This window comes from Rattus norvegicus, chromosome 1, assembly GCF_021556685.1.
Source record: "Rattus norvegicus strain SHRSP/BbbUtx chromosome 1, alternate assembly SHRSP_T2T, whole genome shotgun sequence".
Lineage (NCBI taxonomy): Eukaryota > Metazoa > Chordata > Mammalia > Rodentia > Muridae > Rattus > Rattus norvegicus.
In genome coordinates this window covers 163,912,507-163,926,035 of record NC_141534.1, presented here as the reverse complement: position 1 = coordinate 163,926,035, position 13,529 = coordinate 163,912,507, and the positions used below count along the sequence as shown (strand labels likewise).

The window sequence follows — 13,529 nt, the reverse complement described above, 5'->3', positions numbered from 1 at the left end:
AACTCCTTATTTAATGCATGCCTTGCTCAAAGTCTATGATGTAATAAATATTTGTGCATCTCAGTAACCATGAACCTATGAGATATCAAGTAATGAAAAGACAGAGAGGAACCTCAATGCATACTATTAAGGAAAGAAGCCACTCTGACAGGCTGCATACTGTATGACTCCAAGTCTGAGGCACTATAGAAATGGGGAAGCTACAGAGATACAAGGCAGACTGATGCCAGAATTTCCACAGCAGGGCTGCTATTCTGTATGTGTAATGGTGGGTACATGTCAAAAGCACAGAGCGTACAACACTAAGAATGAATGCTCATGTGAACTACGGGTCTCAGGTAGGGATTATGTGTCAGTACAGATTTATCAAAGGGAGGGATGATAAAGGTGGAAAACATAAAAACTAAAGGGAAAACAGACATCCTGTAGTATCAGGATGTAAAAGAACGAACTCATGGGATAGCAGACACGTGAAAGGCACCGCAGACTCACGCTGTACTAAGTTTTCCACAGCTAAAGCAGTTTAGAAACTAAGTGGAGAACAATATTAACTCAAGCTGTGGGATAGATGCACCTGAGTCCACTCTGATGAAAACGACAGACTAAATAAAAATGAATGGACCTATTGTACAGAACCAGTTATCTAGATATCCCTGGTGAGTTTCACTTCCTGCACCCCAAGCGCTCACCCAAGTGGAGGTGGAGTTAGGGATGCTCGTATAAAGCAGAGTTGAGAAAGAAGCTGGTACATTGTCCCTGAAGAGATCCGACAATCAGTACTTCTCTGACAGTGCAGCCAACAGCTCCACATACGACATACACTCTCTCAGAGAACACAGTGAGAAAGCACTTCGTCTCTGTGCTAATCTTTTCAAAAACCTGCATGATCTGGGTCTAATCTGGAGAAAAACATCAGGTGAATTAAGATTAGGTTCCATCCTACAGGTCATGAAAAACAAAGAATGGGACAGAGCAACAGACAAGGAGAGTCTGGGGCACGGGACAACCGCATCTCAGATTCTTCAGCTGGATCCCGGAAAGGAGATATGATTAGCAGAGAAGCCAGCGGAACCCAAATGGAGCGTGGAATCTGCTTAACGGCTGCTCGCTAACGCTGTGCTCTTCGTTTTGACAAATGCATCACAGTAATGAAAGGTGAGGGAATGGCCAGGGGGAGGAGGGGACTGCACTGCATCTGTGACCTGCCTGTACATCCAGAGACGATTCCTGAACAGCAGCTATTTAAAGAATGAAGAACCTTGGAAACAGTCATAAGCCCATTAGACTAGCAGAGATTCTTTGGAAAATGCTAGCCTTCTAAATTTAACCACACTTATGCTGTCTAACAGTCTTTTAAATAAAATTAAATAAAACACAGAGCTAAGAGAAGGAATGATAAAAAAATTCTTACTAGAGTAAATCATGAAGCACGATATATTGTATATTCATAGTTCTAGAATTATGCATATTAAATTAGGAACATTTGCAGGATATTATTAGAAATACATATTATAAATTTAAGACCTAATATTCCACAAATTAATCCTTCATCAAGTTTCATTATACACTTGTGTATATATACATTATACACGTGTACTTTATAGATACTGAGAAAGAGGCATGTTTATTACATTAGCAGTTTTATAATATAGGAACAAGCGTTTGATAAGCTTACATACCATACATAATCCTTCTGAGGGAGAGAGACCTTGCCTCTACCAGTATAGGGTAAAGAAATTAGTACTATTTTGTTTGTTTTGAGACAATGTATCATACAGCCCAAGCTGGCCTCAGATATATATGTATACTGCTATATAGGTAAGGCTGACATTGAACTACTGGTCCTCCTTTCATCATCTTATAATTACAGGCTAGTGCCTCAGTATAGCTTACCTATACCTTGAATATAGGGCAAAAGGTAAGTTAAAAAGTACTATCTGTTTGACGAAGTATGAGAATAGAGACCCATGTAAAGTTATCACTTAGAATACCCTTGCTCTGTTGTTTCTTTACTGTGAAAAAAAACCTCTGTATTACATACATATCAATTTGTACATTTTGTCCTCAAATATAACAATACTTTGTTCAGTTATAAGAAATAATACCGGAAGTTAAGGTTTATTGATCTCTAGGACACCAACCCACTTGTAATTAATACGGAGTTCTTTTTTTTTTTTTTTAATTAACTTGAGTATTTCTTATATACATTTCGAGTGTTATTCCCTTTCCCGGTATCCGGGCAAACATCCCCCCCCTCCCCTTCCTTATGGGTGTTCCCCTCCCAACCCTCCCCCCACTGCCGCCCTCCCCCCACCAGTCTAGTTCACTGGGGGTTCAGTCTTAGCAGGACCCAGGGCTTCCCCTAATTGGCTGGTTGTTAAGACTGTGACGACATGATGACTATCTCTGAAGTGCTAGGATTACAGCTCTAAACTCTTCAGAGTTTGTTGTCCAATCTCTTCTTTAAGGAAGGGGAAGTTGGGCTCAAGATATTTTCCAAAAGTCTGATGGTGGTAGAAATTTACTCAATGTAACTTGAGACTTGTTAATGGATCTACAGTGCAGTGTATTAACTTTCTTTTTAAAATCCAACAGCTGATAGTTTGCAGAAATGGTTCAGTGAGTATGAGTGCCTGCAGCTCTTCCACAGTACCTGAGTTCAGTTCCCAGCTCCCAATCAGGCAGCTCACAATGGCCTGCAACTCCTTCAAAGGGATCCAATGTCCTCTTCTAACACAGATACGCAGACATGCAGACACGCATGAACACATGCACATCAACAGCTGAACAAAAACGTTCCCTACTTTCCTCTATTTTCTTTCAAGTGAAATGAGCTAGTATATGACTCAGACATAAGCCATGTACAGCCTTTAATTCCACACATATGGTCAATTGTATTGAAATTTTGATTACATGGTTAGGATTTAAGCAAGAATAATTAAGAATAAAAAATTACAATTTCACACTTTGCTGTTACACCTTTTACTAAAAAGAAGTCTAGACTAGTATGGCTTTACTTGGAAAACATTTAGATGTTTCTTTTTCCTTGTCTTCTTATATTTATTTTATGTGTGAGGGGTTTTGCCTGCATGTGTGTCTATGTACATGCCTGATGCCCTCATAAGTCAGAAGGGAATGACAGATCCCCTGCAACTGGAGTTACAGACAGTTGTGAGCCACCATGTGCTGCTGGGAACCAAACCCAGGTCTACTTTAAAAACAAGTGCTCTTTTTAACCACTCAGCCATCTTTCTTACCCCTCCTTTGCACATTTTCAAATTGTCCATTAAACAGACTTCGTAGACTAGTGATAGAATATTTTCAGCTTTTATGTTTGAGAACACTGTTTCATTCTGCCCCAAATCACAATCAGCATAAATAGAAAAATAAAATTCTGTACCCTGACATCACTTCTAGGTGAAGTTGTCCTGAGACAGTTAAGAAAGCAGGAACATCAAAGAAATTCTCCTCGGGTACCTTTATTTTGCTTGAAGGCTGTAAATAAAAACACAAGCCACAAAAAGCTATTATGGATTTTATTTTGCTTTTCACAACCACACATGAGCCATAGCAAAAAAAAAAATTGCAGTTAGATGTAAGGACTGTTCCTTCTCAGTAAAATAAAAGGAGTTCATATGCTTTAAAACAGAGCATACATATGTAGACAGTTCTAACAGCCGAGGAGCTTACCATGAAATTTCAAAACACAGTAAGTGCAGGACATAGAAATTTTCATGAATTTTCCCCAAAAATGTAATTCTGATTAAGGGTAAACCAAGGCAACAGATTATGAATTAAAACATTAAATATGACAATTCACATGATCTCTAAATTTGAGCTACAATTAAGACCTAATTTTCTCAGGGAGTAGCTTCCAGAACATGTCATATTATTAAAATATTAACTGTACTTCTACTATAGTTTTTAAAAAGATTTGTTTATTTTTATTTTACCTGTGTGACCATTTTGCCTGCGATTATGTAAGTGTAGTGAGTGCTTGCCTGGTGCCCACAGAAGCCAGAAGAGAGTGTTGCATCCCCTAGAGCAGGATTTACATATGGGTGTGAGCTGCTAGGTGGTGCTGAGAGCCAAACCTGTGTCCTCTGGAGGAGCAGCCAGTGCTCTCCAGCATCTTGCTAGCCCCCTATTTTAGACTCCTGTAAACTTGTGGACAAAATTATTACCAGTCTCTGTATTCATGGCCTCTTCAAGATTTAAACTCAGACTGCAAATGCATTTTAACTGTCTGATTAAATGTCTACATTCTCCACGACCTCACAATATTCCCAAACAACATAAAAACCACTCACATGTGTGTTCATGGCACCACCCTTTTCTCAGAACTCTTTTGTTTTGGTGACTTGGAGGATTTTTTTTTTTTGTTTTGGCTTTCAAGACATGGTTTCTCTGTGCAGCCCTGGCTGTCCTGGAGCTCACTGTGTAGACCAGGCTGGCCGCAGACTCAGAGACCTGCCTGCCTCTGCCTCCTGGGTGCTCAGACTATTTGGAGTGTTTATGCTTCTACATAAGTTTAAGGATTTGTTTCTTGCACTTTGAATGATGACACTGGAATTCTGATGGGGGGACTGCATTTGATCTGTACAGTGATTCTGGTCACATGAATTCTCCCCAGTCTATAGGCATGGGCAGTGGTTCATCTTCTTGTGCTTGCGTCAGTGTTTAGTTCTCAGTGCAGAGGGCTTCCAACTCCTTCCTTGGGTTTATTCTTAGGCGTTTGGTCTCTATTGAGGTTACTGTAAATGGTATTGCTTTCTTGATTTCTTGCTTAGCATGCTCATTAGTGGGACACAGAAAAGTTCCTATGTTTTTGTATGTTGATAACCACTTTGCTACAAGTGCTTATCAGGTTTGAGAGTTTTCTGGTGATTATGAGCATTTTTCAGTGTTTCATTTTATTAGCAGTTAGACAAAAAATTTTTAGAAAATTTTAGAAAATAAATCTATCTGATTTATTCAAGTGGCTGCAAACATAATCCTACTTCACCGTCTTCCAATGTTATGTATAAGCATTGTAGGATGAAATGCATGCATTGTAAGATAGTTCATTTACCCTTATATTACAATTAAATTATTACACTGGTTTTTATACTTCTGTGTGTATTGAGTTATAATGTCTATAAAATTTTATTTCATAGTATTAAAAAATCATTGTGAACTATTTGCATTAAGAAATATTTCCGTTGGGTGTGGTGGGTCATGCTTTTAGTTCTAGCACTTCTGAGTTTGAGGCCAGCCTGGTCTATAGAGCAAGTTCCAGGACAGCCAGAGTTGTTACAGAAAAACCATGCTTCAAATAAACAAAAAACAAGAAAGAAAGAGGGGAGGAGGAGAAGGGAAGGAAGACAGACAGACATCCTAAAAGTGATGTCCACAAAGTATGTGTATGCGGAAGGCCTGGGGGCTGAAGATGCAGCTGTCATCCAGTGCAGAGAAGGGTGGAGACCTCTGAAGCCAGAGAGAACAAGACCACAGAGCACAGGGAACACTGATGGCTGTGCTAAAGACGCCCAGGGGGAGGAAAGGGAAGTAAAAAGGAAACAGGAGGTAACTGGGTTTGGCGACACCTGTCTCGCCCTCAGTCACAGTGGTGATTCTCCTGTGAGCAATTTTCCCATCATGTGAGCTTAGCCAGAGGGGTCTCAACATCTGTCCCCTCCTTCCTCACCTTCGCTGCCTCCACCGTCTCACCTGATGACACTGCCAAAACCAAACCAAACTGCGCAGGTCCTCCCAGGCAGCACAAAATAGTGACCCTTGCTAGGACAGAAGGAAATACACCACAGGCCTACCCTCTCCCACTGGGATGGGAGAACTGTGAACAGCCGGAAGTTTATAACAACCAACTGGATGCTCAAGCAAGAAAATGGCAACTTAAAAATGGAAGAATTCAGTTAGCAGGAGAATGAGTGGACCAATATCCAAGGTAGTCTTCAGTAGGCTATAAAAACAAGCCTGAGAAGACTTTACAGGAGAGAGTGATACAATTTTCACTGCTCACAATAGAAAACAGAACCAATATCAAAACCAAAACAAACAAAAAACCAAAACATTAAAACAGAAATGAAAAAATAACACATTTATCAAGGGAAAGGAGTTTAGTGGTTTCTTATTTTAAAATATAATTATCCAGGAACTGTACTTCTAGGTATGCATTAGAAAGAATTAAAATGAGGTTTTAAAATAAATACTTGGAGATAGAATGAAAGGATACAACTGAGGCAGGCTGAAACTGCAGCTGTGGCCATGACCTGAAGTAACTTTGTCCAGAAGAAAATGAAGGAGCAGAGGATCTAAGTACATGCAGTAGATGCAGAGAGGGGGAAGGCGAAGGAAGCAGGAACCCAGGCAGCCACGCAGGCTCAAGACCAGCCAAGACCAGCCCTCTTGCCACTTGCCTGTGTTCAAGGAGCCTGTCCCATCAGGCACCCTCTGGAAGCACCAGGAATACCCCCTTTCTCTGAGTCACAGGGTCCTTTCTGCGCATCTGTCCAGGCAGGTAGCCCTTTGGCCCCAGGCTACTTCAGAGGGTAAGGAGTCACTCATCCCTCCAAGTTTCTTGTATTCCTATGGGGCATGTCTCAAAGTATTAACTTTGCAGTTCAATAAATAAAGGAATACTTATGTACAAATGTTCTTAACAATATGTGAACAAAAATGTTCACAACAGCCAAAGGGGGAACACAATGTTAATATCCATCAATGCAAAAATAGATAAACAAATGTGATACGTGCAAAACACATAAACAAATGTGATATGTGCAAAATAGCATAAGAAAGCATATACCTACATATGTTTAAGTGTATGCTTTTATATTAAAATAGAGATGAACCTTGGAAACACTATGCAAAGTAAAATAAGACATTTAAAATAACACACATGGAGTTGCAGAGGTCAGCTCAGTGCTTAAGAGAACTGCCTATGTTTCTAGAGAAGCTGAGTTCAGTGCCCCACACCCACATAGTGGCTCACAACCATGCCCAACTCCAGTGACAGGGGATCTGATACCCTCTTCTAGCCTCCAAGGGCACCAGACATGCCTATGATGCACCGAGAAACAGCTAATTCTGGGCTCATGGAGACGGCTCATTGGGTAAAGGTGCCTGCTCCAGACCTGACAACCTGGTTTGATCTTCAGGGCTCATATGACTGAAAGAAAAAATTAACTCATGAACACTGTCCTCTAACTTCCTCACACAGGGTACCAGTATGCAAGCCCCTCCACATACATATTTGCATTAAATTAACTTTGGCTCGATTAGATAAGCACATGTGGAGAGTGAACTCATGAACTCATCTACGAGGCACAGGAGCACACAGCTCTTCAGCTACCCAGGGCTGAGGCAAGAGGATGGCTGGCACCCACGAGTTCAGGGGACCTGGGAAATAAAGCGAGGTATGAATTACCTCAAGAGTAAAAACAAAGTAAGTCTGAACCTTTCTAGTTCAAAAACTACCACCCTGGGACTTGGGGGGTTAATGTTAGGGTTAAGGTAGTAATCTTAAATTTGTAATTTTAAACACCTGGTACTTGTAACTGAACTACTGATAGATGAATTGGAGAACATTAAAGGTAAGAAATTTTGTTCAATAAAGCAAAGACAGACAAGGCTAACAGAAGAATGATGTATTAAGAAAAAGTATTTGCAGCACGTAAAATCAATCATGCTAGCAGTAGAGAGATGGCTTAATGGTTATGATAGATTATTGTTCTTCCAAAGGACCTGTGTTTGGTTCCCAGAACTAATATCAGACAGTTCAAAACCATCTGTAATTTCAGTTTCCAGGGTATCCGATGTCCTCTTCTGGCCTCTGTGGGTACCAGGTGCACACATGGCATATATTCACACAGATCTACACACATACACATTAATAAAAAAAATCTTTAAAATTAGTAAGTGATTAATGGGCAGAATACAAAGAACATCTTCTGCCAAGGAAACAAGAAAACAATCTGCTCCTTACATAGACAAGTAGATTACATAAAAGCGTGGTTAAATGGCTAAGATATATGTATACAAGTTCTCAAAACTGATCAAGAAATTTAAAACACCAAATTATAAGAAGGCATGCTAAGAACACTAGGCAACACCGGACTGCTACAAGTGGGCGGGTATGTAAGATCAAGTACAGGTGAAATTCAGCGTGGCAGATGGGACACAAAGACGTGTCCCATGATTCCCAGACCATGGCTATTTTCAAAAACCAGTTACTGGTGTAAATTGATCTTACAAAATTCAATTAAAGTTCCATATCAGATCTTACAAATTCAATTAAAGTTCCATATCAAACAGCTTCATGATCCAGAGTTTATGAGGCTCTATCTAACCTACTCACACGGGCACTCTAAAAGTCTGAAGTATTCCCTGCTTGCTTCAGAGGTCAGAGATCTGTCAGCAGGATGTGACATGCTGCTGCTGCACGGAGAGGGAGCGGGGACACATGAAAGGGTCTGAGATCAGTCTCTAGCAAGGGCAACCTGGGAGAGAGCTTTAAGAAACCAGGCTGGGCACTGCAAATGCAAGCACTGAGACCTGGGTAAGCAGGGAGTTCAGGAGAGAGCTCCTAGATGGGATCCAGCCTGCGGAAGCCAGGCTTTCTTTTGGCCTTTGTCACCTTCCAGCCATGCTATTACTTCTGACCTACAGAACCATAAGATAATTACTGCACGGTGTTTTAAGCCACTAATGTTATAATTTGTTATAAAGCAATAGAGAATGATTTCATAAGAAACAGAAACCAGTAGGAAATGCTTGCATGGTATAAACTGTTACTGCTAATTCTACAGAACTTGCTAAAATTAAGAACATATATAGGGCTGTGTGGATGGGTCAGTGGGCAACAATGCCTGCTGTTAAGCCTGATGACCTGAGCTCTATGCTCGGAACCCACATGGTGGAAGGAGAGCACGAATTGTGGCAAGTCTGCCCTATGACCTCCACACATACTGCGGATTTCCCCTTTATGAACCCGACTTTTCCTCACACAATATACCCTAATTATGGTTCCCCTCCCTCTACTCCTCCCAGTTCCTCCCCACCTCTTCTCCTACCCATATCCACTCCCTTTCTGTCCTTCATTAGAAAACAAACAGGTTTCTAAGGGATAATAATAAAATAGAGTAAGATAAAACAAAAATTAACAAATTGAAATTGGACAAAACAAACAAATAGAAGGAAAGGAGCCCAAGAGAAGGCACAAGAAACAGAAACTCACTTATGAACACACTCAGAGATCCCAGACAAACCCTAAACTGGAAGCCATAATATAATGCTTCTCAACCTTCCTAATGCTGTGACCCTTCAATACTGTTCATGTTGTAGTGACCTCCAAGCACAAAGTTACTTTTATTACTACTTCATAACTGTAATTTTGCTACTGTTATGAATTGTAATGTAAATATCTGATATACATTCGACCCTTATGAAAGGGTCACGTGGCCCTCAGGCTGAGAACCACTGCCACAACATGAATACAGAGAAACCGGTGCAGACCTGTGGAGGCCGAGGCAGGCTGCCTCTGTCTTTCTGCATCCATGTGAGCTCTGATCCCGCTGAGTCAGAGGGCCTTGCTTTCTCGGTGTCCTCCATCCCCTCCGGCTCATTCACTCCTTCTGCCTCCTCTTCTTCAGGGTTCTCTGAGCCCTCAGGAGGGACTTGATGGGGACATCCCATTCAGGGCTGCGTGTTTCGGGGTCTTTGGTTCTTTGCACAGTATGTAGAGGTGACTCCGTATCTGTTCCCATCTGCTGCAGGAGGAAGCTCGGAGATGGCTGAGCAGAGCTCTGTTCTAGGAGTGCAGCAGCATGCCATCGGGAGTCATTTAATTGCTGCCTGTCTTTTTAGAGCAGCAGTATTTGGTTCTACCTTAGGTTCCCAGGTTATCTCACTTGCCTGCATGTATGTATGCACACTGTGTGCGTGCCTGGTGCCCTTGGAGGCCAGGTAAGGGAGTGAGCCTTCTGAATGTGGACTTAGAGATGATTGTGAGCTGTTCTGTGGTGCTGGGAACTGAGTCTGAGTCCTCTCCACTCAGAGCTTAAAGTGTTCTCAGTACCTGACCACGTCCCCAACCCCGCCACATTGTTTTCATTTAGGAATTTTACACTTTGTTTAATGTTTACTCACTCAAGCATTTTTAACTGTATTCCTCATGGGGATTTTCCTTCATGTTCTTGCCACTGAAAACTGAATTCTTGTTCCATCTCAATTATAGATATATTTGCATATTACCAGGCGAAGGACAGAATTGACTACAAGCACGGACACACACACAATAAATAAATATTTAAAAAACAGACCAAAAAAACCTCTTTAAATAGCATGTCTGGATACTGATGAAGTCCATTTTGAGTCACTCATCACTAACTGGTATGTTGTCTCAAAACTCTCCCTAAACTCTTGCTTATTCAGGTATACTAAGGAATTCTGGGTCACAGAAGGCTGAAAACACTAACGGCTGCTCATTTTAGTGGATGAGGGTGGGAGTGGCTGAGCCATGTGATCCACAGAAAATGACTCACACCAGGAAGCTGGCCAAGCACCCGGAAGAGCCCATCAAGATCGTCACATACCTGGGACAAAGGTCAAAATCCAGAGCAGTGACAACACTGGATGCTGGAGAGGATGGAAAACAGCAGGCTCACTCAGTGTTGACTGGAAGGCAAAAAGGCCCAGCTGCTTTGTAACACACTTAGTCTCTTAGAAAACAAACACACTCCCGCCATGCATCAGTCCCTACGTATTTTATCCACAGGGGCTGAAATATCATGTCCGTATTAAAAAGAAAACTGTATATGGGTGTATATGGACGTTTATAGCTATGCTACTCATAGCTGCCAAAACTAGGAAGCAAGTAAGACATCCTACAGCAGGTAAAGAAGCTGCTGTGCACTCAGAGGATGGGATGCAGAGGGATTCAGCGTGGAGAAGAAATGAGCTGTCAATTCCGGGAAGGATGGACAACTTTGATGAGTTCTACAATTAAGTGAAGCCAGTCTAAAAAGGCTGCATATTGACTGTTTCGGCTAAGTCATGTACCGCACAATTATGTTTTAGTCAACAAAAGACTACCGTACAATCACAGCCCCCTGAGCCTGTGATGGGCTGGGCATGGTGGCTCATGCCTATAACCCCAGCTAGGGAAGTTAAGAATAGGAGTGTGAGGTCAGTCTTGGCTCAGGGTGGGCGCTAAGCCAGCTTCAACTACAAGAGACTTGTCTTAGTTACTTTTCTATTCCATGACCAAGGCAACTGCACTTAGGGCTCACTGCTTCAGACGGTTAGAATCCATGGCCATCATGTCGGGGAGCGTGGCGGCAGAAATGGTATGGGAACAGTGCCTGAGAGCTTACACTGGATTCATAGCAAGTGGGGGAGGGGAGACACATGCAAGCAGGCAAATAAGGGGACTGACTAGGAACGATATGAGTTTCTGAAACTTCAAAGCCTGTCCCCAGTGTCATACACACATCCCTGAAATCATGGACCCCAACAATGGAAGGTCTTTATCAGTAGGGAGAAATATTCATGATGTATTTTCTTACATGGAAATCTCTAATAAAAGCAAAAACCAGAACAAGAAACCAAAGACACCAGGCAAGCCACAAGTGTATTTCAGGAAAGACCAGCTCAAGAGCCTCGGGTAGGTCTTCAAGGAGGGATTCAGAAGCCACGCTGTCATAGGAGAGGTCTCAAGCCCTTTCTACATTGGACTATGATAATGCTTCCTCAAAAAAAAATTATCAACTTGTAGGAAGAGTTAGTCCTGCAATAAGTTCAAAGTATTCTATAAGGGAGGCTTTCTCCACAATCTCCCAGGTCCCCACTGTCATTCACTCATGATTGGTCACCCACACGATTCAGATATAAGCTACCTCATTAATACCTACCACTTTTTATCTCCTTAAACATCTCGGTGTCAGATTTTATTTAGACAAGACATTTGGGAATGTATATATGAAACCAGTGCAACAAATGACATTAAAATCCTTCCCATGCTACTCTACCTTAACCTGGTCACAAAAAAGTTATTAGAGCAACACAACTTTCCAAGGTTACTCTGCCATTAGAAAATAAAAAATAGTGTTGCAAAGAAACAGAAAACTAAGAATCACCAAACATTTTAGGATGTGTAGAACCAGTGACCTTTTTTAAAAAATCAAGGTATAAAGCTCTTTGCTGCTTTAAGGATCTCCAAGAAAACATTAAACAAATGTTTTGAACTGCCTCCCAGTTATCTGTTCTCACAGCAGAACAAATATAGCTGAGTAGTTTCAGTCTCAAGGGAATGAAGTAGAAAAACCCACACAAGTCAGCTGTCTCCACGTAAAGTGCAGGAGAAGCTGCCAGCAGCAGCAGCAGCAGCTAACACTGGAAAAGAACACGGTCCTGGCGGAAAGTTTACTTAACCTCCACAGCCTCCCGAGCCCCTTGGCTTTTCCTGTCCTCTCCTTTGTCCCCTCGCCCTCACTCCTGTTTCCTCACAATCCCAGAATGGAAAAGTTGAGAATAAAATCGGTAAAGCAGCAGCATGTCACAGAAGCCTGAAAGGTCTGCAGTCAAAACTACATGCTGTTGGCCTGTTTATTCCAATCCATGACTTCTCCTCAAAGCCACGAAGGAAATTTAGAATATCACCCATCTGCATGCGCCACACTCCAGTGTGGGGTGGGGGGCGGTTGTTTAATCTCAGTGAGAGACCCCATGAGGCTGAATCTAACCTACATGATACAGATATAAAAAAGATTTGAAAGGACCTGAGCTATATACGACTTAGACACCAAAGCCTAAAGTGGAAATATTAAGTGTTAGGTCGAACGTCACACACAGCCTGCTTGGGGTAAGGATCAGTGCTAGGATGCAGGGTCTCAGGCTCCAGCACAGTTACTGGTCCTTATATCACAGGGTGCTCGTTTTTCCATAGAGCTGCAATGGTACCCAGAAGGATTTTTTGTTTTGTTTTCATTTAGACAAGGTTTCTGTGTAGTCCTGGCTGTCCTGGAACTCATAGGCCAGGCTTGCCTCAAACTCAGAGATCTGTCTGCCTCTGCCTCTCAGAGGAGCTTAAAGAATTAATCTGTGGGATTAAAGTGCTAGGATTAAAGGTGTGCACCACCACTGCCAGGCTCAGAATGGTTCTATAGAAATCATTCCAAAGTATAGAATTCTCCCCCACCGCCACTTGTGTGGTGAACTTATGTGTCTGTGTGCATGTGCTTGTGCATGTGTGGAAGCCAGAGGCTGACACTAGGTGTCTTCCTCAGTCACTTCTAGATCGTATTCTCTCAGGACCCGGAGCTGACTGTTTTGGTTGGGCTCGATGTCCAGGAAGCCCTCAGGATCCCCTGCCTCCATCACCAGAGTTACAGGTATCTATTCTTTACATGGGTGCTGAGGATCTGAACTCGGGTCCTTACACTTGTGTAGCAAACAATTTACCAAGTAAGCCATCTCCCTAGCACATAGAATTCTAAGCATCTAAGGACAAACCTTGTGGTGCAGTCTCCAAG

General features: G+C 42.0%; 1 protein-coding gene across 3 annotated transcripts in view; it reads right to left on the bottom strand.

Annotated features, from left to right (window-relative positions):
* Nucleotides 1-13,529, bottom strand: part of Nars2 (asparaginyl-tRNA synthetase 2, mitochondrial) — a 114,440-nt gene that overhangs the window by 61,560 nt on the left and 39,351 nt on the right. For all 3 annotated transcript variants that reach the window (NM_001398738.1, XM_087656709.1, NM_001034921.2), the window contains 1 exon segment: nucleotides 3,401-3,495. In NM_001398738.1, coding sequence (NP_001385667.1) covers nucleotides 3,401-3,495 — 95 coding nt within the window.